This window comes from Nansenia antarctica (assembly GCF_963989245.1).
Source record: "Nansenia antarctica genome assembly, chromosome: 8".
NCBI lineage: Eukaryota > Metazoa > Chordata > Actinopteri > Argentiniformes > Microstomatidae > Nansenia > Nansenia antarctica.
This window is the reverse complement of record NC_137678.1, coordinates 51,951,978-51,979,280: the sequence shown is the minus strand read 5'-3', so window position 1 is coordinate 51,979,280 and position 27,303 is coordinate 51,951,978. Positions and strand designations below refer to the sequence as shown.

The window sequence follows — 27,303 nt, the reverse complement described above, 5'->3', positions numbered from 1 at the left end:
TTAATTTGTCTGTAGTCAGACTATGGCGAGCTCATGTTATCCAATGGGAACTCATACTCGTAGGCTGCCATTTCTGGAATCAGGTTCAGTTTAGGTCCTGTGTACATTGGACGTTTCTTAACATAATGTACAACATGTGACAAAGCATTTTAAAGGATGACGATAAGTCCTTATTTCATATCCTGTCTCATGTCACCAGGTAACTCTGTGTTTCAGAAGTCTTTGATCACATGCTGTATTCTCCAGTGCTGCCCAGTGCACTCCTGAATAATGAGCTTGTAGTAAGTGTCTGCCCCTTTGGCGATCTCCAGACATCTCTTCGTATGTCTGTTCTGAATGGATTGTCCCTGTGAAAACCATCATGTACAAGTCACACACAAACTAATAAGAAAATGACAGTTATTTTATGGGTTTTAAGATCTCAAGTTTGTATGAATCAATGTTAGTTAGTGATTGTTCTACGAGTCGATACTCTAATGCTAAATGGCAAATGGCAAATGGCCTGCTAAATGGCAAAATTATTAATGAGAACCTCACCTGTTTAAAGTCCCAGAGCATGTTGAATTCTTTGTGCTTTGCTACCTTGCACTCGTACAGTCCTGGAGTTCCAGTGCCAGAGTCCACCAGACAGCGATTGCTGTTGTACTTGTGTGACTTGATGCCCCCAATGTAGATCTCTCCATTTGTTCTATAATAGCAGGACTGTACAGGGCGGTTATAAAGAGGAAACTTTCAGCACACATACATTCACATTGTGCAAACGTTGTGATATTGTTGATCCTAAATTTCCTCAACAAACCTGTGGGCCATAATAATGGCATCCATAAAGAATAGGCGTGTTCCCTGGAACTGGCCCTTGATCAATACAGAGATCCGTTTTCAGATCATTGACCAGCTGGTGACAAACAGAGATTACGTGTTATCGCCTACAAGAAGAACTGTCAAATTTTCTTACAATGACATGATATCCTGGGAGGTACTTGGGAGCAGTGTTGCCACAGTTACTTTGAAAAAGTATTCTGATTACTGATTACTGATTACTCCTTTAAAAAGTAATCTAGTTACTTTACTGATTACTTGATTTTAAAAGTAACTAAGTTAGATTACTAGTTACTTTTTTAGTTACTATTGGCAGCTGCCTAGGCACCCGACCCCCCCCCCCCCCCCCCCCGCAACATAAAAATGAAAACTGGTTTTGCCAAAACTCACTTTATTTTAACAGTAACTTAAATTACATAATTAAACTTTAAACAATAACTTAAAACAACAAAATAAAGAGTCTTTCTTTGCCTCACCCAACATAAATACTTGTTTTTAAACAATAAAATAAATATAATCTTTATTTAACAGTAACTAGCAAGGAGTGGTTTCAAAAAAACCTAAAACCTACCCTGACCATTCAGATATGATCCTAATATAATCCTAATCCTAAACTGGGTGAGTCTTATCAATTTAGTTTATCAATGATCAACATTTATGTTCTTGTCATCCTTTGCTGACACAAACTCAAAATAATCCTTATATTTCCAGCTATTTAACGCATATCTCTGTTCTCGCTCCATTGTGTAGGCTACGCTTCTGTTTACACTGTGCAATCAACCTGGTGATACACGTGAGCGATTCTGCTGCAATCTCGCGATAGTCGAGAGCCGTTTTTTGCGGGCATGGCCTTCCATAGTAACCTCGTGTTGAAAACGTGGGCACTGACGTCACTCCCCAAGACGCGAGAAATGTTTGTTTACTATCGAACATTACAAAGAAATACTGCATTTAGCCTAAGTTATGAGGTAGTAACGCAATAGTAACGCACAGCCACTTGAATAAGTAACTTTAATCCGATTACTGATTTGGAAATAGTATCGCGTTAGAATACTCGTTACTGGGGAAAGTATTCAGATTAGAGTATCGCGTTACTTAGTATCGCGTTACCGGCATCACTGGTGTCTGTGTGTGTGTGTCTGTGCGTGTGTGTGTGTGTGTGTGTGTGTGTGTGTGTGTGTGCGCGTGGGAGCAATAACATCAAAGGAGGTCAGGCAGAGTAGCAGTGAGATCCTCCTCACTGTTAGAGGGCAGAGAATTAGCACATGGCCGGTGGCTATCAATAGTGTCTTTTTAATCAGTCCCATTGTGTCAACGGAAAAAATGAACACAGGCCATCCAGACCTGCTATGCAGAAATGACTCATCAGTAATTCACTGCTCCTCTGCCTACATCCTTTCAGAGAAAATGGAATTGAAGATTTGAATTGAACATCACTGGGAGGGAGATCATTCAGTCCAGTCCCACCTCAGCGAATGTTCACTTGCACGGTAATGTCGTGACACTCTGATGTCTCACGACCAGTGTTGCCACAGTTACTTTGAAAAAGTATTCTGATTACTGATTACTGATTACTCCTTTAAAAAGTAATCTAGTTACTTTACTGATTACTTGATTTTAAAAGTAACTAAGTTAGATTACTAGTTACTTTTTTAGTTACTATTGGCAGCTGCCTAGGCACCCGACCCCCCCCCCCCACCCGCAACATAAAAATGAAAACTGGTTTTGCCAAAACTCACTTTATTTTAACAGTAACTTAAATTACATAATTAAACTTTAAACAATAACTTAAAACAACAAAATAAAGAGTCTTTCTTTGCCTCACCCAACATAAATACTTGTTTTTAAACAATAAAATAAATATAATCTTTATTTAAGTGGGGCTACCCCCCTCAAAACGCAATTTCCCATTTTTCCCCGATTTTGAGATGAGTTGCTCTTTTGCCTCCTAAACATGTTTTCTTTCATATTAGTGACAATACAACGTCGACAAAAACACATTTGGTTGTTTATTTTACTTGATTGTGGTGCATGCGTCCGTAAAATCCTCATAAATTCGCCAAAAGTTAGTAGTTTACGCACAGCGTTACCGAAACGGCTGCTGTCTGAAATACATCAAGCCTGGCCTTGTTTGAAAGATGTGTTTCTTGTGCTCAAAATGGCCGCTTCCAAAATTTACAACGCCCCTTGTATCAGCAACCAATCACTAAAATAGATAGGTTGCATTCTTTTAGAATACGCGATTCTATTGGTTGATGCGAAAATTCTCGAATGTGATTGGTTGTCGTGTCCCATGTGACGCGGAAGGCGGAACTAGCCTCTCCACTCAGCCGTTTAACATTGGCGACCTACTGAACTTTAGGGACACTTTTGGGACACTTCCTATGTAGCCAGGGGAACAGAAAAAGACACACACCATCAGTGGGATGCCAGCTTTCAGACAAAAGTGATTTCAAGTCTCTAGCCCAATGTATCACCAAACAGCGCTCAATTTAGTCAATCACTGTGACCCACCGTTTAACATTGGCGACCTCCTGAACTTTAGGCTCACTTTTGGGACACTTCCTATGTAGCCAGGGGAACAGAAAAAGACACACACCATCAGTGGGATGCCAGCTTTCAGCCAAAAGTGATTTCAGATCTCTAGCCCAATGTATCACCAAACAGCACTCAATTTAGTCACTCACTACCCCTCCCCACTCAGCCGTTTAACATTGGCGACCTCCTGAACTTTAGGCTCACCTTTGGGACACTTCCTATGTAGCCAGGGGAACAGAAAAAGACACACACCATCAGTGGGATGCCAGCTTTCAGACAAAAGTGATTTCAAGTCTCTAGCCCATTGTATGGCCTCCTGTGGCCAGAATTCATAACTCCCCTCCTGAGTGAGCTAGAGGTCTGGTTTTCACAAATGTCGAACATCTTCGGTCGCGCCTAGCAGAAAAAACTCGACAGAGTACGGGTGCCAAGCCCCTTACGAATGACCTCGTCGAAAACGGTGCGTCTCTGCGCCTCGGAACGGCCGCGCTGACCGAAAAGCATTTAAAAATAACTCAAATTCAGGCTTCTCGGCCTAGGCACTTCAGGTCAAAGTACCGCTGCGTCGCAACCGTACGAGCCACAGACGCCGTTCTAATATTTCCTGAATCGGCTCGGGCCCGCCGAACACATATCCGAGCCCCGACTCGGTTGCGGCGCCAGTACCAGGTTCTGTCCCTCTCTCACACACAGGAGAGGCAGATGTGCTCACACACCAGTACCAGGTTCTGTAACTAGGCTTGACACAAGTGTGTGTGTGTGTGTGTGTGTGTGTGTGTGTGTGTGTGTGTGTGTGTGTGTGTGTGTGTGTGTGTGTGTGTGTGTGTGTGTGTGTGTGTGTGTGTGTGTGTGTGTGTGTGTGTGTGTGTGTGTGTGTGTGTGTGTGTGTGTGTGTGTGTGTGTGTGTGTGTGTGTGTGTGTGTGTGTGTGTGTGTGTGTGTGTGTGTGTGTGTGTGTGTGTGTGTGTGTGTGTGTGTGTGTGTGTGTGTGTGTGTGTGTGTGTGTGTGTGTGTGTGTGTGTGTGTGTGTGTGTGTGTGTGTGTGTGTGTGTGTGTGTGTGTGTGTGTGTGTGTGTGTGTGTGTGTGTGTGTGTGTGTGTGTGTGTGTGTGTGTGTGTGTGTGTGTGTGTGTGTGTGTGTGTGTGTGTGTGTGTGTGTGTGTGTGTGTGTGTGTGTGTGTGTGTGTGTGTGTGTGTGTGTGTGTGTGTGTGTGTGTGTGTGTGTGTGTGTGTGTGTGTGTGTGTGTGTGTGTGTGTGTGTGTGTGTGTGTGTGTGTGTGTGTGTGTGTGTGTGTGTGTGTGTGTGTGTGTGTGTGTGTGTGTGTGTGTGTGTGTGTGTGTGTGTGTGGCTGGCTGTAGTTCTGTGTGCTGATTACATGGTGGTGCCAGAGGTTTGTGAGAGAGGGAGACACTTTCTATTCCATAACAGCCACTATTTGTAGCCTGTGTGCATTTCTGTTCAGTTTATGTTATTCAGTTATCAGTCAGGTGTTTAGGATGTTTATTGCTAATGGTTTGATTAGGTTTTGTGTTTGTGAATAGCAGTTTCAAATAAAAATGTTTCATATTTCACAATACAAAACTTTGAGTCTGTTTTCCCGAAAATTTGTTTTTATGTGTTTGTCCACACACTTGTCCACACACAAGGATTTTCCTTGCACCAAAACAGACCAAACTTTCCACATTTCTTCCTATCCATATTCTGCTTCTCTGCACACAAGAGTTTGATGATATATCATTCATAGCCCTGTTTATAGTACATTTTATACCAAAACCATGGCGAAAATAGATTTTTTTATGACTATGGACAGTATTTCCTGATGTATGGGCTGATACGAGGACATAGACACAATCTGCTGTGTGCAAAGTTTGTTTTCTTATGTGTCAACATAAATAAAAAAAAAATAAAAAAAATTTGACAAATATGATGGTGTGAGTGATCCTGGAGATTTGGGTCCAATTAGCATCTAATTTGCATAATAAACATAAACAATAATAAATTCAGAAAACTTGCAATACATTTTTTCATAGTTTTTATGTACATAACAAACTGGGAATGTGTTCATAGTGATATCTATTTTCTTTCTTTTTTTGCCTATTGGCAAAGTCTAGGGGGGGTAGCCTCCCCTTAACAGTAACTAGCAAGGAGGGGTTTCACAAAACCTAAAACCTACCCTGACCATTCAGGCTTTTACCACAGGACAATATTTTCTTGCCAGCACAGAGTGTACAACGAACATTTATGTTCTTGTCATCCTTTGCTGACACAAACTCAAAATAATCCCTATATTTCCAGCTATTTAACGCATATCTCTGTTCTCGCTCCATTATACGCTTCTGTTTACACTGTGCAATCAGCGTGGTGATACACGTGAGCGATTCTGCTGCACCTCGTGTTGAAAACGTGATCACTGACGTCACTCCCCAAGACGCGAGAAAAGCAATAAATGTTTGTTTACTATCGAACATTACAAAGAAATACTGCATTTAGCCTAAGTTATGAGGTAGTAACGCAATAGTAACGCACAGTCACTCGAATAAGTAACTTTAATCAGATTACTGATTTGGAAATAGTATCGCGATAGAATAGTCGTTACTGGGAAAAGTAATCAGATTAGAGTATCGCGATACTTAGTATCGCGTTACCGGCATCACTGCTTGGGAGACACTGCCACTGTCTCCTTTCCCACTTAATGACATTGCCAAAAAATGGCACTACTGTAAGGTATAAAATATATGGTAGTGTGACAACATTAGGTTAAAGCAATCAGATCCAATTGTTTTTTTAGCTTTCATAGGATGGGTTGAGAGCCTTGAGAACAGCAGGAATGCTATGTCAGAAAAGTAATGACATTGTACTGTAGCATGACTCACAGCTCCATAACCACTCAGATTATCAAGAGGGTCCAACTGGGGATATACGTTATCCAGATACCACTGGAAAGGCTTGCAGTTAAGCCTCTCTCTCAGCTTCTTCCTCTCTGAAACGTCCCCAATGTCTATACCATGATCCTATGGGGGGGGGGGGGAAACAGTATTTAGAGACAGGTCAGAAACAGACGAAATGGCCCCGCGGTGGTGTAGCGGTCTACGCACTGGCCGCTAGTGCATGCTGCCCACCGGGGCCGGGGTTCGTATCCCGGCTCGCCAGATCCAGATAATGGCCGAGGCACACGGGAAGCGGCATATTGGCCGGCCGCTTCCGAGGGGGGGTATAGGAGTATTTCTGGACTAGGATCCGTCGCGCAACACCGCCCCCTGGGGTGCCGGAATAACGGTACTGGGCTCGAGGAGCCAGTCAGCCTAGTCTGCCTGGCGCCCTCCTCTGGGACTGCCGGCCACGGGGTCGGGCGGCGGATCCAATGCAATAGGCAGGGGATAATTGGATGCTAAGTTGGGTTAAATTGGCTACCAAATTGGGTGAAAAAGGGATAAAATCTGAAAAACAAATAAAAAAAAAAAAAAAAAAGAAACAGACGAAATGGATAAAGAACACAAAGTTGAACAAAAACACTTTGCCCATAATACACCTTTCCTTACCTTCAAATGTTTTTCTAAATTTTATAAAGTAGATCTAGCATCATATATATTACTTATCGGTGGAGAAACAGAGTCTGGTAACTTTTTGGCATTTTACAGCCCAGTATAAAGCAGGGACTTACTTGATAGCTACATATTAAGTACATTGTTTCTTCAAGATTCACGGACTCAAGCACCTCTATAATTTGTGCCATTTAGTACCTGGTTGTTACTGCACCCACTGTGCTGAATTCATTCTGTAAGTACTAGAAAATACAGCTACAGTTACAAAAAATTAATGCTGGGTAAATACCACCTGAAACAGGGCTGCAAAAGTCATTTAGTAGAACAAACAGTATAGCTAATAGCTAATATCTAGCTCAACAAATAATATGCTAGCGTACCTTCAATGGGAGGTTCCAGGCGATGTTGACATTGTGTTTATAGTCGTCCATCCAAACCTCAGCCACCCTCAGGGCATTTCTCTTCATTGTAATGCTTAGATCGGGGAGATAGGGCTTGTGGGCCCGCTCAATGTGTGCAATTTTAGAGCATGGTATTACCTCTACACTCCCACCGCATAACCACACCTGGACAAACCACCAAACAATAGAGATATGAAGTTTGAAGTTCAGATTCATGAATTCATAATTGTGCAACGGTAACTGTGACTCACACGGATTCCAAGTTCCACATTTTCACCACCATAGATCTTCATCCCTCCATCAAGGGTTCCGATCTCCCCAAAAAAGATACGGTCAACCACAAGTATTCCCATAATTGAGGGACTCCTGGCAGACGCAGTGATCAGAGTACAACACACCCATAGTCATGAAATGATGTCAATAAATTCAGTAAATACCCCCAATGCAGAGCAGTCTTCTATTGCCAATGCAAAGAGGTTTAGGGATATTCAAAATACATTATGTCTCTATTATGTCATATTAAGATCAAATAAAAAACGACTCACTTTCCGGGCTGTGACTCGTCTTTTAGGTCGTACCACTCAGGCCTGAAGGACTCGTACATACACCACAGCGCCCAATCGAAGGCGTCCGCTGAAGGCCCACGGCGTGCCACTTCCAAGTCATCATAACCAACTTTGTCAAACACAGGTGTCAGCACTAACGTGCGGTCCTCCTTGATACGAGCCAGGAGAGGCTCTGCCCTACGCACACAAAAATTGTTGACCGTTAGTTTAGTGGGGGTGACTCCAAAAAGTTGGCGTATCACAAGGGCCCATCGTTTTGGTCACATGAAAACTCCCTAGCACTAACCACTGCACATGGACTTCTATGTGAGCGTCCAAGATGGCCACCACGTCTCCTGTAGCTATCTTCCACCCTGCGATGCGGGCCTGTGCGAGGCCCAGCTGCTCTGAGTGGATGATTCTCTTCACTAGGCCTGGGCGCTCCTCATGGACAGAGTTGATGTAGTCATCCAGTTTCTCCTTCAGATCCTCTGTGAAAGTAGAGGGAACAACAGCAGTACACAACATGAGTCAAAAGTCAGCTCAGTGAAACTAAATGGAGATAGACATGTATCTTAATGTTGCTGTGATTACTCTGTTGAAGGATAGACTAATGGCCAAACCATTGGAGCTGTGGTCATCCACCAGTATGATCTCTTTCAGCAGGCGGGTAGGTGTCTTGTCCATGATGCTACGAACAGCCCTCTTGATGATGGACAGGGCCTCGTCTAAGTAGATCAACACCACGCTGAGGGTGGGGAGGTCATGTGGGTACTTTCGCTCAGCACACCTGAAAAGGTAAAAACAAAGGAGGATGGGTCCCCCCTGGAGTCTGGTTCCTCTCAAGGTTTCTTCCTCCCAGGGATGGAGGATATATTTTCTCCCCTCTGGAAAGTTTTTACCCTGGCTTGCTTTTTTGTTGTCTATCATTCTATGATCTAGGATCTATGATTCTATAGTATAATATGATGTATTATTATCATTCTAAGGAAAAAAATAAATGATGTGGGAAAAAAAAACGTTTTTATAATTTTTATCATTCTATGATCATTCTATATTCTAATATGATATATTATTATCATTCTAAGGAAAAATAAAGTGAAAAAAAGAATAAAAAAACATAGTATACTATGTTCTTTAAAAAAAAAAAAAAAAACTTCATTATTTTTCATCATTTTAATCATTCTATGATCATTCTATCATTCTACAAGTGACCAAGTCCTGAAGACCATTGCTGAAGCCATCAGCGCAGGACTTGTGTGGGCAAAGCAGTTCCGACCCTCCAAGAAAACCATCGCCTTTGTCAGAGCTGGGGAGCAGCCAACATCTGCAGGCATCTTGACCTCTGCAAGTCTTGACCTTGACCATCTTGACCTCTGAAGTTCCCCAGCCATATTGCAGTCACCACCCTGCGACCAGACATTGTTCTCTTGTCTGAGTCCACCAGGCAAGCAGTGCTGCTGGAACTGACAGTCCCGTGGGAAGACCGCTTGGAAGAAGCCTTTGAGAGGAAGCTCTCCAAGTACGCGGGACTGGTCAGTGACTGCCAGCAGGCTGGTTGGAGAGCGAGGTGTTTCCCAGTAGAGGTTGGTTGCAGAGGATTTGTAGCCTGTTCCTTGGCCAGAGCCTTCAGCAGTTTGGGCATCGAAGGAGAGAGAAAGAGGAGAGCCATCCGCAGTACCACCAATGCGGCAGAGAGAGCCTCTAGATGGCTGTGGCTCAAAAGAGGAGAGCCATGGAGTCATGGTAGCTAGTTAGAGCTAAAGCTACCTGGAGGAGGGTGTATGATGTTGAAAGACCCGAAACGCCCGATGATTCCAGGAACATCACTGAAGATGTGTCCAGAGGCATCAGTAGATGTATGTACACAGTCATTCTAAGGAAAAATAAAGTGAAAAAAAGAATTAAAACATAGTTTTTTATTTTTTTTATTCACTACATTATTTTTCATCATTTTTATCATTCTATGATCATTCTATAGTATAATATGATATATTATTATCATTCTAAGGAAAAAAAAAAAAGTGAAAAAAAAAAGATTATCTATGATCTACGATTCTATATTATAATATATTATTATCACTCTAAGGAAAAATACCACAAAAAAGAATATTCTTTTCATTTTTTTTCACTTTATTTATTTTTTCCTTAGAATAATATCATATCATATTATACTATAGAATGATCATAGAATGCAAGAAAATATTTTAAAAATTAAGTGAAAAAATTAAGAAAAGGATGTTCTTTTTTTCATGTTTTTCACTTTATTTATTAAAAGAATAAAGTGAAGTGAAGAAAATGAACATAGTATACTATTTCTATTTTTCACTTAATTTTTATTTTTCCTTAGAATTATAATAATACATCATATTACACTATAATTATAGATCATAGAATGATAAAAACGGAAAACAAAAATGAAAGAATGAACTCTTTCTTTCTTTTTCTTATTTTTTTTCAGTTAATTTTTATTTTTCCTTAGAATGATAATAATATATCATATTATACTATAGAATAGTAGATCATAGATCATAGAATAATAAATTATATTTAAAAAAGAAAGTGAAAAAAAAGAAAAAAGGACAGTTCTGTTCTTTTTTCACTTCCTTAATTTTTTCCTTTGAATGATAATAATATATCATATTATACTATAGAATGATAAAACGAAATCTTAAAAAATAAAATAAAGTGAAAAAAATGTAGTACGTCATACTAAGTAGTGTTTCCCAGAATGTTATTTTGAGAATTATTCCACATTCTAGCTCCCATACTGTAGGTATACCCAGGACTATAATTATGTTGGACAGTTTCTTATGTTTTATTATTGAGCTTTCACATCCTCGGTAGATACAGTTAGGTCCATATGTATTTGGACACAATCTGTCATTTTAGCTGTTTACCAAAACATCAAGTTACAGTTATATAATGAATATGGGCTTAAAGTGCAGACTCTCAGCTTTAGGGTAAGGGTATTCACATCCAAATTGAAGGAAGGGTTTAAGAATTACAGCTCTTTAATATGTAGCCCCCTCTTTTTCAAGGGACCAAAAGTAATTGGACAATTGACTCAAAAGCTGTTTCATGGGCCAGTGTGGGCTATTCCTTCATTATTTCTTTATCAATTAAGCAGGTAAAAGGTCTGAGTTGATTCCAAGTGTGGCATTTGCATTTGGTAGATGTTGCTGTATACGCACAACATGCAGTCAACTGAGCTCTCAATGCAAGTTAAACAGGCGTAGGTTGCAAAAACAACCAGAAAATCCACCAGAGAGATAGTGGTAACATTAGGAGTGGCCAAATTAACTGTTTGGTACATTCTGGGGAAAAAAGAACGCACTGGTGAGCTCAGCACCACAAAAAGGTCTGAATGTCCATGGAAGACAAGAGTGGTGGATTATCACAGGATCCTTTACATTGTAAAGAAAAACCCCTTCACACCATCCAGGCAAGTGAAGAACAGTCTCCAGGAGGTAGGCATATCATTATCCATGTGTACCATAAAGGGAAGACTTCACTTCACAAATACAGAGGGTTCACCACAAGGTGCAAGCCATTCATAAGCCTCAAGAATAGAAAGGCCAGATTAGACTTAGCCAAAAAACATCTAAAAAAGCCAGCCCTGTTCTGGAAGAGGATTCTTTGGACAGATGAAACTCAGATCAACCTGTACCAGAATGATGGGAAGAAAAAAGTATGGATAAGGCTTGGAACGGCTCATGATCCGACGCTTACTACATCTGTAAAAAAAACTGTGGAGGCAGTGTGATGACATGGACATGCATGGCTTCCAATGGCACTGGGTCACTAGTGTTTATTGATGATGTGACAGAAGACAGAAGCAGACGGATGAATTCTTAAGTGTTTAGGGATATTTTGTCTGCTCAGATTCAGACAAATTCAGCAAAGTTGATTGGATGGGGGCGTAACGGGTTAAGCGCTGACCATGTAACCGGGTAGATTCCGGCCGGGGACATATCCTGCATGTCATCCCTCCTCTCTCTCTCACCCATCCTTCCTGTCTAAATCTTCACTATATCTGTCAAATAAAATGAAAAATATGAGTCAGAAAAAATTACTTAAAAAAAAGTTGATTGGATGGCGCTTCACAATACAGATGGACAATGACCCAAAACATACTGCGCAAGCAACCCAGGAGTATTATTCCAAGTGGAATATTCTGCAATGGCCGAGTCAATCACCTGATCTCAACCGAATTGAGCATGCATTTCACTTGCTGAAGACAAAACTAAAGGCAGAAAGACCCACGAACAAACAACAACTGAAGACAGCTGCAGTAAAGGCCTGGCAAAGCATCACAAAGGAGGAAACCAGGGTTCGAGTTATGTGGGAGCCAATGGGAGCTGAGCTCCCATAAGGAAGGTCTGAGCTCCCATGAAAGCAGTAAAATCATACATCTGTGGGGGTCGCTAATAATACATTACCACAACCATTATTTGATAAAAAATGTCAATGTAATGAGTACTATTTATATGATTAATATTCTAAAATAAACACGTTTTCCAAAAGAACTACGCGCACCAGCATTTATCTCCTGTGAATGACAGTATGCCTTTGACAGAATATGATCGTTGAGAGCTTGCGAACGTGATTATTGAGAAGAAAACATTCAGTAGCTAGCTATCATGCCGCCCCAAAAAAGGCCACTGCTGCCGACCGAGTCGACAAGCCTGGAAAGTTTCGGGTTTTCAACCAAGAAACCAAACTTGAATTCAGCTGCACCTGTTATGACACCCAACGTTGAAACTGTTGAAATAGCAGAGCTCAAACAAAAGCAAGTGCTTCCGAAGAAAGTAGCAGAACTCACCTCCAGTATGTATAAGGAGACAGCTAGTTCGTTCAGGGCAGCCTATACTGTCGCTAAAGAAAGGATGCCTTATACAAAACTGAATCCAATTATGAAACTTAATGAGATGAATGGCACGACTGTTGGCCCCTGCTCACCGATCCGATCATTCATGTGCCCAGATTGTAGAGCACATTGCACAAGAGATGAAACAAATTAATTTCAAATGTCAAATCACTTGATTCCCGTAGTAGCATAACATTAGATGATTCATTCAGCACAATTCATGGACGAGCATACATGATTATTTACGTCAGGTGCGATGTCACTGGAAATGGAGATGTGGACAATGTGTCGTGCTAACAGGGAAAGTGAATGGACTGTATAGCAAAAACAACAAAATTATTGGCCGAGATACCCGTAACTATCGCTTATAGCTGTTGTTTCATGTGGTGCTGTTGATGTGGTGAAATGAGTAGCCTATGGCTAATTAAAACTTGTAAGTCCCATCGCTGTGTGGGCATGATTCACGCGCGTGCATGATAACATTTCGCACTGTTATTTTGGAGACCCCCACAAAGCTCAGCTTATAACTCGAACCCTGGAGGAAACCCAGCATTTGGTGATGTCCATGTGTTCCAGACTTTAGGCAGTCATTGCCTGCAAAGGACTCTCGACAAAGTATAACAGATTAACATTTTATTTATGATTATGTTAATTTGTCCAATTACTTTTGAGCTCCTGAAAATAGGGGACTGTGTATAAGAATTGTTGCAATTGCTAAACGTTTCATACAATATTTTTGTTCAATCCCTTAATAAATATAATAATAATACATTCGATTTATATAGCGCTTTTCCGAGGCTCAAAGACGCTGACAATATGGGCAAAACGGAAAACACAGAAACAACAAGCAACAGATAACATGAGCACATAGAACACAGAGGTAACGAACGGGGAAGGGGAGGTTGTATGCATGTCCATGGGGGGAGGGGGGTGGCAGGGTGAGGGGAGATGGTTAGGGATAGGGGAGGTTGTGTGCATGTCCAGGGGGGGGGCGGGGGTGGCAGGGATGGGGGAGATGGCTAGGGGTAGGGGAGGCTGTAGGCGTGGGAGAACAGGTAGGTTTTGAGGTGGGATTTAAAAGTGAGGAGTGAGGGTGAGTCTCTGAGTGGTTGAGGGAGAGAGTTCCAGAGGCGGGGTGCGGCTCGTGAAAAGGCACGGTGACCGAAGCCTTTGAGTTTTGAGGGTGGGACAGTGAGGGGAACAATGGATGAGGATCGGAGGGTACGGGTAGGGCGGTGGGGGAGAAGGAGGTCAGTCAGGTAAGGGGGGGCCAGGCTGTGGAGGGCTTTGTATGTGAGGATGAGGACTTTGAATTGTATACGTTCCTTGAATTAAAGCGGAAAGTCTGCACTTCAATTACATCTTGATTGTTTCATTTCAAATCTATTGTGGTGGCATACAGAGCCAGAACTATGGAAATTGTGTCACTGTCCAAATATTTACGGACCTAACCTAGTGGATTACCTATGTTGAGTACATATGGTGGTGGAGTGTGGGAGATGTTTCACCTGGGATCACGGGTATCAGGTATTTCTCTGTTCAGAGGTAGCCTGTCACTGAGGAAGGCGTTGTAGCCGTATCTCTGGAACAGCCCCTCTGCCTCCCTCTGCTCCTCCTCTGAGAGTTCCCCACCCCATTTATTAAACAGAGCGGAGTTGGGGAACAGCTTCTTCACCACTATCTTCTCCTTCTTCATCTCTGGTGCTTTGACAGCCACTGGGACCACTTTGGGGTCAAGCTTCTGGATCGACTCCACTGTGGAAACACAAGACAGCAGTGCGTTATAGCCCCACGTAGCCAGTGATTACAATGTGCTGTGGGCCATGTATGTGGGCTGTTTATCTGTGATAGTCGTATCAAACCAATAAATCATTATGTTTTTGATAAAATACCAGATTTGGCACACAGGTAACGTATGTACCCTAAAACTATTTAGATACGGACGCACCACAGATCTGGCTCCCGGAGGCCGTAGCTGCCACTTTTCTAAATGTCCACCAATTCTACCACTACTTTACTAGTGTTCATTTTCAAAGGGACTATTTGGTGATAATAAAAACATTTGGCACATACAGTGCCTTCGGAAAGTAGGCTATTCAGATCCCTTCACTTTTTCCACATGTTGTTGATTCAATTTTAAAATGAAGTAAATTAAAAGCCATCAATCCACACAATACCCCCAGAATAACGTTCACATCGTCTGTGAATTGATTACAATTTAAATACAGAAATACCTCCTGTACATAAGTATTCAGAGCCTTTGCTATGACACACTTAAAATTAGCTAAAATGAAAGAAATGTCATCAACAAATCATTAAGCTGAATTGAGTCCATCTTAATGCCCTCAACTCCTCTTCCCTGGTCAGAAAGACGCAGCAGCGCCTATACTTCCTGAGGAGACTGAAGAAAGCCCAGCTGTCTCCCAGGATCCTGACCAACTTCTACCGCTGCACCATTGAGAGCATCCTCACCATTGTGGTACGGCAACTGCACAGTGTCCGCCTAGAAGGCCCTAGGTGATGACTGCCCAGTGCATCATGGGCACCAGACACCCGACCACCAGACTCCAGGCAGACCGGTGTCAGCGTAGTGCAGCATCATCAAGAACACCTCGCACCCCAGACACGGTCTGTTGGATCCCCTGCCATCGAAGAGACTCAGGAAGTACAGGATCCTCAGGTCCCAGTTTGTAATTTTGGAATTCATATATTTGTGTGTAATTGATTACTACTATTACAGAGAGAGACCCTATAAAAACCAAATTCCAAAATTACATCAACTATTATCCTTGCATTAAGATGGGCTCAATTAACTTATTGAGTGATTTGTTTAAGACTTTTGGCATTTTGGCTTAATTGAACTAAACTAAAACTGGAGAAATTGAAGTGTTATAAAACGTTTGACAGGTAGTGTGCGAGACATAATATAGCCTATGCCATTTAGCTGACGCTTTTATCCAAAGCGACTTCCATTGCAGTGAGTGCATCCATGTTCAGTATGCTCCCAGCAGGGATCGAACCCACATGACTTCTGTCCTCAAACACTGTTCAGTCTCGGGGTGGGGAGGGAACACTATTAGAACCACCAACTGATCGTTTTCTCTGAAGTTATTTCGGACTTTTTTTTTATTGGAAATTCTGACATTTAACTCAGAATGGGGTAGTGTTTTTCTAGGGGATAGTGAGGTGGACTGATAATTGGAAGGTCATGAGTTCAAATCCCACCTGGAACACAGCTACAAACTACCACTATCACTCAATAGATTGATTTTTTTTTAAACAAAACAATACGAATGCCCAATTACAATTTATGCGCATAACAAGAACCACTTATGTCAGGGGCTGGATTATCATAACCAACCAATCAATACCTGCCTAGTCGATGCCAGGTAGCCAGCTATTTGACAACAAAGGCTTTCTTCTTTAACGTAATAACCTCCGTCCAGATCAATCGCGACGAGCAGCACAAACGTTGAGCCAGTCCGTCGTACAGTGATGTAATGAAGTGTCTCTCTCGCCCGTGGAAAAGCAAACTGGTGAAGGTTCGCGAAATGGAACCAACTACCAACTGAATGCACTGGCAGCAGCCCAGGACCTGAACTAGGCTCGCCTGGGTGAAACAGAGGACAGACAGGAGGACTGGACTCACCCAGGTGGAGAAGGTGAACCTCCATCTTGTCCAGTCTCGAGGATATCCCGAGGATGTCGTCCTGGCTGCTGACTGAGCCATTGTGACTAGTGTCCAGGGCCCTGTGCAGTCTCTCCCCGTGGGAATGGACCTCCTGCTTAATGGAGGTGATGGAGAAGATGATCCCGGCCGTGGCCAGTACGAGGGCTAGTCCTCTGAGCCAACCGAGCCTCATGTCTGTCGCTCTGTGTGGGAGTGCTCTCTCTGCCTGGGGAGGGAGACGGCCTTCCTGGCCTTCTGATATGCATTGAACCAATGAACCAATGAACCAATGAACCAATCACCAATCACCAATCACCAATTACCAATCACCAATCACCAATCACCAATCACCAATCACCAATCACCAATCACCAATCACCAATCACCAATGCATGAACCAATCACACTCCTCTAACTTCAAGGCAGAGCTGCCCTCAAAGTAGAATTTACCCCAATAAATGTCCATGTGCTCACTGCTGGCAGGGAGGAGGAGAACCTACCTGGCTCAGCAGGTGTGTTGCCTCCCCCTTCACATACTTTCTCTACACCAATATTTGACAATTATTTTTGACAATTTAGCCAATTTGATGCATTTGAGTACCCCCAAGCAACAAGGCTCCCATACAAACAGTCTCGACAAGTGTTGTAGTCGAAGACCCCTTAAGTGGTAAAAAAAAGAGATGTTTTACTGACCTGAAATGCCTAACCATGTTTGAGATATGACATTGACTGTATGTGTTTGCAGGTCTGGTCTGATATCAAGTTTAGCCTTACCAATGTCTACAAAACAGGATTATTCTAACCCAACTCAGCACTGGTTATTCAAATGTCCCTTTCAGCATCCAGTCACGTCCCCACTGACCCTCATACATACTGTTTTTACACTTTAAGCTAACCAACTACATTGACATTTACATTTGACTATTTTTTTTTACTAAAAACAATCAATTGTTTATCTGTTCAGCACAACAGTTCAATTCATCTTAAACCCCACCAAAACTCAGGAGGTTGTGTTAGACCCAAGGCAGGTAACTGACCATGAGCCTGTGGTCGTTAAAGACCAAACAATCATCCAGGTGCCCTCTTATAAGTACTTAGGTATTCAGTTAGACAACCATCTCTGCTGGAATACACACTTAGACAGCTTATGTAACAAACTACAGCAGAGGCTTTATCACCTGAGGCGACTCAGACTTTATGGGGTGAGAAAGCAGATCATGAGAATTTTCTATCAGTCCATTGTTGAAAGTGTAATCAGATATGGAATAATTGTGTGGTTTGGCAACTTAACTGTACAACAAAAAAACAGACTAGTCAGCATTCACAAAACAGCTATGAAAATTGTAGGTGAAAGAGACTATGTGATCCTAAATAAACTATATGAAAAAGCTGTCCTGGACAAGGCTAACAAGATAATCGCAGACCCCCAACATCCGCTCTCCACAGAATACGAAGTTCTCCCCCTAGGTAGAAGGCTTCGCATGCCAAGATGTAACTATAAGCTCTTAAAACTATCATTTGTCCCATTCTCCATTAAACTAATCAATTCTCTCAAGCAGAAACAATGATTAGGACATGATCACCAGCACCTGCACTTTATCTTAGACACCACTTGAAGGGCCATGTGCAATATTCGAAAACACCACTTGAAGGGTTATGTGCAATATATATTTATACCAAATGATGCCATGTCCAGGTGGAAACTGCTGCCAATGTCACTCAATGTTTGTTGCTGTCCTGTTGTTTACTTTGTCTACTGTATGTTGTATGTATCGTCACTGTTGCACTTGAAGCATGAAAGTACCATGCCCAAGACAAATTTCCCCTCGGGGACAATAAAGTACAATCAATCAATCAATCAATCAATTGGATGTATGTTGATAGTTGCATCCTTGTTGAGCTTTTTCAACAAAACGTGGGCCAAATGAAGCAGGCGTTACTGCCCTCTTAAAGAGAATAATTTTTAGTCTTGACTTGAGCATATTTGCTGAGGTTGCATCCCTAATGTAAACTGGCAGTGCATTCCACAATCTGGGCGCATAAAATGAGAATGCAGCCTCACCAAATCTCTTCTTTTGTACAGAGAAAACCAGCGTCAGAAGACCTGAGAGCTCTATTGGGCTGATATGCTAGCAAAAGGTATTTCAGATATTCTGGTGCTGTGCCAGTGAGAGCTTTAGAGTATAGAAATCAGATGATTGACTCTTTGTAAACAATAAGGGAAAAATGAGGGAAAATATTTGCTACAAAGACAAATTAAGACGTGTTCTGATCAGCATACAAAATCAAAACGCCTCTATCTCTTAAAGAAAAGCCCTGAACATAAACACAGACTACATTGACATGCTTAGTGCTTCACATGGTGTTCAGCATGACATGTCTTAGTTTGGACGTGAACCCTGAGACGATGTCAGTGACCTGTTCCCATTGTCCCTCTCTGAGCCATCTGCCAGTGAGCCTCTCTGGCTGGTCCATATCGTGACGTTAGAATTATAAGGTTCTATCTCCATTTTTGGTAAAAATTGAGTTTTTTACATAATGTGATCCATTAGGTGTTTATTAATGCCTGTGTGGTGTTCTTTTTTTAAAATGTTTTCATTTTTGAGTTAGTAATTCATAAAATACAAAGGTTCCATCTCACAAAACATAATGGAATGTAAAAACGTTGACGCTCAATATCTCTGAACTACCCTAAACGGACATAGAATCTTATCATTCTAAGCTCACGATTGGCCGCTGTCCATGGTTCTGAAGGCACAACGGCCAGTCTGGCTCACTGTCAGCCAGGTAAGCCAAGACGTGTCCCCTCACCCCCCGGAGCACAATGAGCAAGCAGTGCTCGTACACACCATGCAATGTCCATTCCTCTTTCATATTGCCACGGGCTTACCTACCCTAATCCTAGGACCGTTGACTAAACCATGTCAATCAAGCAATATTTGCCATATTACCATTACAAGTTGACAACAGGTTGACACTACCCTGCCATATCTGAGCCATAATACCATGTGATACAATCAATAGTATTAAGATTATCTGAAATAGTTCGAATCATTTGTCTAATCTAAATTCTGATTCAGGTTCCACAGTCTGTGGCTAGTGGTGCCTAAGCAGGCAGCCTGGAATCCACACATCTCACCAGAGTCGATAATGACATCTCCAGTAGCACTGAGAGAGAGGGGATGGATTCATATCTCATCTCACAATTTCATATTCCTTCCCTCCAGGCTCCCTCTCACTGCTGTGCTGCACATACTGAAATAACAGCACGAGGTGTAGAAAAGTCTTAGCGGAAGTCATTTAAATCTCCCTTGGTTAGACGAACATTACTATTCAACACTATTCAAGAGCATCCAATGAACAAAAGATGGTCTGTGCAGGATCTGTGGCTGATGAACCAGTCCAGATTGACATATTATTGTAGACTTATAGGAAATAATTAACCTCACCTCACTTCAATATGTGCAACGTTTTATTCTGTCATATTAAATGTTTCATCTATATACACAACTGTACAAATATTTCGCAAAGAAATCCTAAAACATGACTTCGTAGCTGAGATAATAAAATCAAGGTAAAAAACAGTTTCGTGACATGGGATATTTACAACCAGCAGAGGGAGTGATTGTACCACGATGGACACTTCTGACAATGTAGAACATTTAACAGTATGAGACATAACTTGATCTTAGAATTATAAGGTTCTATCTCCCATTAGGGTAGTTCAGAGATATTAAGCGTCAAGGTCTTTACATTCCATTATGTTTTGTGAGATGGAACCTTTGTATTTTATTAATTACTAACTCAAAAATGTCAACATTTAAAACATTGAGATAGAACCTTATAATTCTAACGTCAATACATTATATTCATTTAACATTCCAAATACATACACTTAACATTTTAGTCAATGAGAGCAGTTGCAAATATTAAAACAATAATATACTGAGACAGAGACAGGAGAGAGAGACCTGCCTAATAAATAACAAAATTATTCTTTTTAAACTGACTGATTAAGTAATCTGGCCACACACTTGGCAGCAGAGAGTGTCTGTGTGCTGGTGTCAGTGACCTGCAACACTGGGGTGTAGGGGTTTGACCACCCTCACCAAACGGGACAGTCCCAGACGCAGACCCTGCCCTGGAGACTTCACTGAAGAGCTCTGTGGCGGGCCGGGACTTCTTCCAACCTGGGCTGAAGTGTACGAGAAAACAAGACATCGTGAGCTTAGAATGATAAGGTTCTATCTCCGTTTAGGGCAGTTCAGAGATATTGAGCGTCAATGTTTTTACATTCCATTATGTTTTGTGAGATGGAACCTTTGTATTTTATGAATTACTAACACAAAAATGTAAACATTTTAAAAATAACACCACACAGGCGTTAATAAACACCTAATGGATCAGATTATGTAAAAAAAAAACATTTTGACAAATTTAGATAGAACCTTATAATTCTAACGTCACGACATAGCTACTTTTTGAAATATTTGACTCTATCCTTGACTCTAAACATCCATGTCTGCTTTTTAGATTAACAATGACCTATCAATCCGTTTTACCTGGAGGGTTCCACTTTGGTGTTCTGCCCCCTGCTGGACTGACGGAGGCAGGCGGTTTGGATGTAGGAGGGGTGGCGGGAGGCCTCCTTGGCACCGACGCAGGCTTGGAGGCTGGACTTCTTACCTTTGTGGGATTCACTGTCAGACACAGACAACTAATTATGACTGAAACTCATCAGCCTGCAAGCATTAAGATATTTTTGTAAAATGATGCCATCAGGACAAAAACATCACGCCACTTGAACAGTTTCTTCCCCAAAGCCACAGCCCTCCTCAATAACTCCTGATCATTGCACCTTGCACTTTACATGTTCTTGCATTTAGTTGTACAGTATGTTTATTCATAATATTGGTACTGTATATTTTGTCTTGAGAATTGTTGTGTTGTCGTCTTGTTGTTGTATGTACTGTAGCTTGTTCAGCATGGCAGAATACCAAATGATGTTCCTAGTGCACTGCACATGGCCAATAAAGTTGAATTGAATTGAATTGAAACATATGACTCATTCTGAGTTCTGGTTACCTGAAATCTTTGGTTTGGCTTTTGATGGTGGCTCTTCTTTCTTTAAGACTGGCGGCTCTTCAGGTCTCTCTTCCTCGTGTGTTGTTGTTTTGTTTTCTGCTTTCTGTACTGTGAACTCCCCATCATCGCTTTTTGAAATCAGCATCACTATATTTTCTTTCTTTAAGACCGGTGGCTGTTTAATGGTCTTTTTCTTGTTTGTTTTCATTTTCACTTCCACTTTCTTTTTCTCTGCTTTCTTTACTGTGAACTCCTCGTCGTCGCTCTCCCCTTGATCACTGAAATCAGCATCACTTTCTGAGTCTAAATAGAATTATACAACAGTTAGTTAAGTCATTTGATTGGATTTGATTGGACAAGAGGCATTCCATGAGTGCTGATATACAGTATAACAGCACTGGGACTTTTAACTACCGGTATATGTATCACTCCGCCGCACAGATGTTCTACTAAATGACCGTTAATTAGACTACATGTTTGTGTTCAGGTTACTAGGCAACAGTCCATTTGAAGTTCAGTTGCAGAACTATTTTTATTTTTATGATTAAATAAACAAACAAATCATAATCTGTTGTCGCTTATTACTGTTAACTAATAAATGGCGCTGTAGAACTGTTGTATAAAAGCAATATCACACTCGAGGTCGTGCTGTTATACTGAATATATTTGTATATTCAGTATAACAGCACTCCCTCTTGCGTCATATTGCTTAAATAAAAAATCATAACACTGAATACATGCATACAACACATCAGGAATGTAGAAAGTATAAAGAGCCTATGACATTGTTGGAATAACCACCTGGTGTTCCTTTGGGTTGGTAGTCGTCATCGTCATCCTTCAGAACGCCTCTCTGCTGCTCTGCGGCCTTGGAGGCAGCCTTTCTCTGTCGGGATGGGGCGCAGGGGGACCCCTGCTCATTGATGATCGTGTCAAGGCCTGCGAAAGGAGATCAGCTAATCACAGAGTTGGACTGTCTGTCGTAACATTACTATTACCCCCCAGGATCTATAATAGCCATAATAACGTTCATATTTTTGTAAAATGTTTTAACAAAAAAGAGGAATTACCCAAAAGGTTGATGTCTACACTGCAGTTTGAAAACCTCGATAGATCTCCATCTCTCTGTGGTTGATCCTTAACATCTGTTATACAGCAATATAAAACACAAATAACATATATACACACACACACAAAAATGCAATCCCACAGCCATTTGTGGGGTTTGCACCACATCCTTCAACATCAAAAGAAACAAAAAGTTGTAAAGAAACAACAAACCAACGCAAACCTTTTTTTTCCGGACTCTGTTCTTCTATCTCCCCCTTCTGTAGCGAGGAAAGAGTCAGAGCTGCTTTCAAATCTCTCTCATACAGCTTGTCAGCCAATGGCATTCTGAAAAACACAGAGAAAGAGCTGATGTTAGGCAATGTTTGCATTAAAAGCCCTCTCTGGAGCACATATGACTGACACATTGAACATTTATTAACTAGTAAAGCCTGTAATTTATATAAGATCAATTTATTAACCGTCCTGACTAGTAAGGCAGGTTTAACTGCTGTAAAACGGCCTGGTACCAGGGGTCCACTGACCAGGCTCATAAACGCAGGGCACAATCAGCACATGGCTACTGTATATTCAGCTTTACCACACACTTTATACAACAGTTAGTTCCGACCAAGTCATTTGATTGGACAAGAGGCATTCCATCCGTGCTGATATACAGTATAACAGCACTGGGACTTTTAACTACCGTATATGTATCACTCCGAAATGACCATTAATACAAAGTAGCTAGCCTGCAGATGTTTGTGTTCAGGTTACTAGGCAACAGTCCAGTTGCGGAACTATTTTTTGTTGACGGAGCCAAAATAAATGATTAAATAAACAAACAAATCATAATCTGTTGTCACTTATTACTGTTAACTAATAAATTGAGCTGTTGTATTAAAGCAATATCACACTCGAGGTCGTGCTGTTATACTGCGGCCTCGTACCTACGACCGAATCACAGCCGTGCTGATATTCAATATTACACACTCCCTCTTGTGTGATATTGCTTAAATGTTGCTCTTTGTGATTTTACACATGGTAGACTCACTTGGAGTTAAAAGCATTGATTGATGCGGCACTTAGGAGTGGCTTTTTTCTCTCCATTCCATACATCACAATGAGCCTGTCCAATTCCATTCCACATAATGAGCCTGTCCTCCGCTTTCTACCTACATCAGCCTCCCCTGTCCTCCGCTTTCTACCTACATCAGCCTCCCCTGTCCTCCGCTTTCTACCTACATCAGCCTCCCCTGTCCTCCGCTTTCTACCTACATCAGCCTCCCCTGTCCTCCGCTTTCTACCTCCATCAGCCTGCCCTGTCCTCCGCTTTCTACCTCCATCAGCCTCCCCTGGTGACACTGCTCTCAGGCTTTCTACCTAGATCAGCCTCCCCTGGTGAACCTGCTCTCAGGCTGACCTCATCATTACATTGCCAACTTTGCATTTGACATCCGCAGTGTTTCCCCAAGACTGCTTTGTGATTGTTTATCTATATTGATATTGTGGACAGGGTGAACCTGCAAAAGAGGCATTCGTCTCAGTGTGTTTCCCCTGTATAGATAATAACAGTTAAATTAGCTTCTAAGTAGCGTATGTGTTCTGTATGGATGCTTCAGTCTGCTTCTTCTACCGTAACTTTCTACAAAAACCTAAAATATGATGTAGCCTATCATGTTTTTCTCCACTAGTGATTGAATGGGGCACAACAAAACAACATACAACTTTGTAACACATATTGACCACTCCATACCTGTCATTGCGGCATATGAGCTGTGAATCACTCTCTTGACTTGCGGACTTGCTTGAGGATTTCTTGCTTTTCACCTGCTCATATTCCTTCTTAACATGATTCTCCCTGGCTTTCTTGCTGGGCGGTGCTTTCACAGAGGCAAAATCGTCATCTGATTCACATGATGTCAAACAACAGAGATATTACAAGTTAATACAGTTCAAATCATAGATGCCGGAGTGCTAGCTAGTAGCTACCATGAAATGGTCGTTCATTAAGCATTTCCACATAAACAGGACACATGTGAAATGCCTAATCTAGGGCACTCACTGTCTGTTTACATGTGTTGCTGGTGGCCACGTGTGCTCAACGTTTTGTAACAAATTAATAGGAGAAGAGCAACACGTTACTATGGATAGGCAACACAGATATTTAACCTACCATCGTCCACGTCCATGACATCGGAATAATTCACAGCCTTCGTCTTCCTGTCAACAACAACAACAAACGCACACACACAACACACAACACACAACAACAACACAACACACAACAACAACAACAAACACACACACAACACACAACAACAACAAACAGACACACACACAACACACCACAACAACAACAACAACAAACACACACACAACAACAACAACAACAAACACACACACACACACAACACACAACAACAACAACAACAAACACACACACACACACACACACACACACAACACAACACACAACAACAAACACACACAACACACAACAACAACAAACACACACACACACACACACACACACAACAACAACAACAACAACAACAACAACAACAAACACACACACACACACACACACACACACACACACACACACACACACACACACACACACACACACCGATGGTGAGTGAATTCGGCAGGACCAAGCAAAGCAAAGCGAAACAAAACAATAAAAAGATGAAAGCTGCTGATAGCTGTTAGACAGACCTTGATGGTCGCTCCATGGCAGTTGTGTCCACAACCAAATTGGAAGTAAATACGAAGTCAGACGGTGTACGTGTTGCTCTGGACTCCGTCCATCCGACTCTTCAACCAGCCCGCCCGAAAATGAACTGTGTGCATTCATCTGACGATTGCCATGTAATGATTCGTCAAGGATAGACACTACTTGTTCAGGGAAATCGCTTGGATAATTAAATCACCGATTTTAATACAAATCAGTTAATCTATGATACTCGCTAGAAGGCATACATGGTAATGTTAAGTTAATTGAAATTGTATACCACTTTGTTGCCAGGTTCTTGCACGTTTCTAGTGGCGAATCCGCTGCAAACGAAAAGAAAACCTGCTAAAAACCCATCTTTTTAATATTGCCTTTAATGACTAAATAATTAAATTAAGATTATAAAAACCCATCCTTTTAATATTGCATTTAAATTACAAAATAATTAAATTAAGATGATAATGATTAAAGCACTTTGAGCTGCAACGTTTACCGCTTGTTAAGTCGTGACGTGTTTCCGGGTCCAACGTTGGCTGAGGCGCTGTCTTCGAAATGCTGAAATAATAATAATAATTAATTATATTTATATAGCGCTTTTCCGAGGCTCAAATACCCTGACAATATGGAGAAAACGGGAAAGTGCTGTGTCCCTTGTTGTATGAATAGATCCGAGTCTAAAAAACGATTAAACTGTCATTCTACCGCTGTAGTTCACAGGTACTCTGGTGCGGAGAATTTCTGGTTTGGACTCGGAAATGGCTAAACGTCACTTTTGACGTCAGACTTAACAAGCGGATACAAATACAGTTGTTATTATTAAAGGTAAAGGTGCTTTACCATGGTTCTAGAGTTTTATCCACCACATTTTTATGTTGTAATACAGTACTTTTACCCTGGATGGCGCTATGTCGTATACCACCTGTGTTGTAAACAGTGAAGTAGTACTTCTGGTTTCCTCTGTTGTGTTGTATGTCGTTGGTTCACGTGCTATGTCAATAAAACTCCGGTAAACGAACAATATTTTATACATAAGGTAGGTAGTAAAATAGTGTCAGTGTTTAATTTACATTTACGGACGAATAAACTATTCAACAACATCTCCTGACCTGGTCTAGCTAACTAACAAGCTGTATTGCTAGTTAACTGTCTCTTTCTGAAAATGTGAAGTTGATAACTTAACGTTAGTTAACTTGCTTTCGTGTTTATTTGTAGCCTAACACTATGCTAGACACTATTCCATTATTGTAAATGGAAATATCGTGTGGAATCTTGTATACAGACTAGTAAGTCAAGCAACAGCCTAGACGCCTTGGAACAGCCCAGAGACCTGAAGGTGGAACAGCCCAGAGACCTGAAGGTGGAACAGCCCAGAGACCTGAAGGTGGAACAGCCCAGAGACCTGAAGGTGGAACAGCCCAGAGACCTGAAGGTGGAACAGCCCAGAGACCTGAAGGTGGAACAGCCCAGAGACCTGAAGGTGGTGCGCGGAGGAGGTGAGCTACCTGGTGATGACATCTTTGGATGATGCAGGCAATGCCCCTTTCAAAAGAGTGTATAGATGTATCAGGCCTAGTAGGCATACTACATTACTGTAGGCTACTGTAACTTTTGCACAGGTTGTGTGACACAACCTATAACTTATAAGTCTATGATGATAACATATCTTGCCAACATTGGGGATTATTGATAACTTTCTTGGTTTGCACTGTTACAGCCAGGCCCAGACTTCACAGAATGACATCCACAGTCCCTCAGATGAGCCGTGGCCCAGTAGGTGGCGCTGTGTGACTTAGTCCTAGATGACTGAGGAGATGACAGAGCCACTGATCTGGTGACAGTGACATGAGAGTGACACGTCAACAGCCCGCCTACACTCCAGGCCGGAAGCAATCACAGCTACCCTCATTTTCTCTTAGAGAGAGTGCTATTCTCCTGAGGGTTGTCATTTTCTAGTTTGTGGGTGGGTGGCTGTCGGGTGTGGTTTGTCACGCAGTGGACCTGGCGGAGATGTGTAGTGTGTGTAGTAATATTCTTGGGCCAGACAAGGAAG

General features: G+C 41.7%; 2 protein-coding genes across 2 annotated transcripts; both read right to left on the bottom strand.

The window, feature by feature from the left end:
- Positions 1 to 212: 212 nt before the first annotated feature.
- Positions 213 to 16,577, bottom strand: LOC308164379 (putative polypeptide N-acetylgalactosaminyltransferase 8; the record flags this gene model as incomplete). The annotated part of the gene is made up of 11 exons (XM_080538483.1): positions 213 to 347; positions 538 to 702; positions 800 to 895; positions 6,230 to 6,367; positions 7,279 to 7,464; positions 7,551 to 7,665; positions 7,845 to 8,042; positions 8,152 to 8,335; positions 8,468 to 8,634; positions 14,223 to 14,469; positions 16,364 to 16,577. The coding sequence occupies 11 exons, from the start codon at positions 16,575 to 16,577 to the stop codon at positions 213 to 215; spliced, it is 1,845 nt and encodes a 614-aa protein (XP_080394609.1).
- Positions 16,578 to 20,448: 3,871 nt separating this feature from the next.
- rad51ap1 (RAD51 associated protein 1) lies at positions 20,449 to 25,499 on the bottom strand (the record flags this gene model as incomplete). The annotated part of the gene is made up of 10 exons (XM_080538482.1): positions 20,449 to 20,579; positions 20,947 to 21,070; positions 21,684 to 21,772; positions 22,271 to 22,408; positions 22,540 to 22,614; positions 22,761 to 22,864; positions 24,273 to 24,423; positions 24,693 to 24,739; positions 25,238 to 25,336; positions 25,486 to 25,499. The coding sequence occupies 10 exons, from the start codon at positions 25,497 to 25,499 to the stop codon at positions 20,449 to 20,451; spliced, it is 972 nt and encodes a 323-aa protein (XP_080394608.1).
- Positions 25,500 to 27,303: the final 1,804 nt, after the last annotated feature.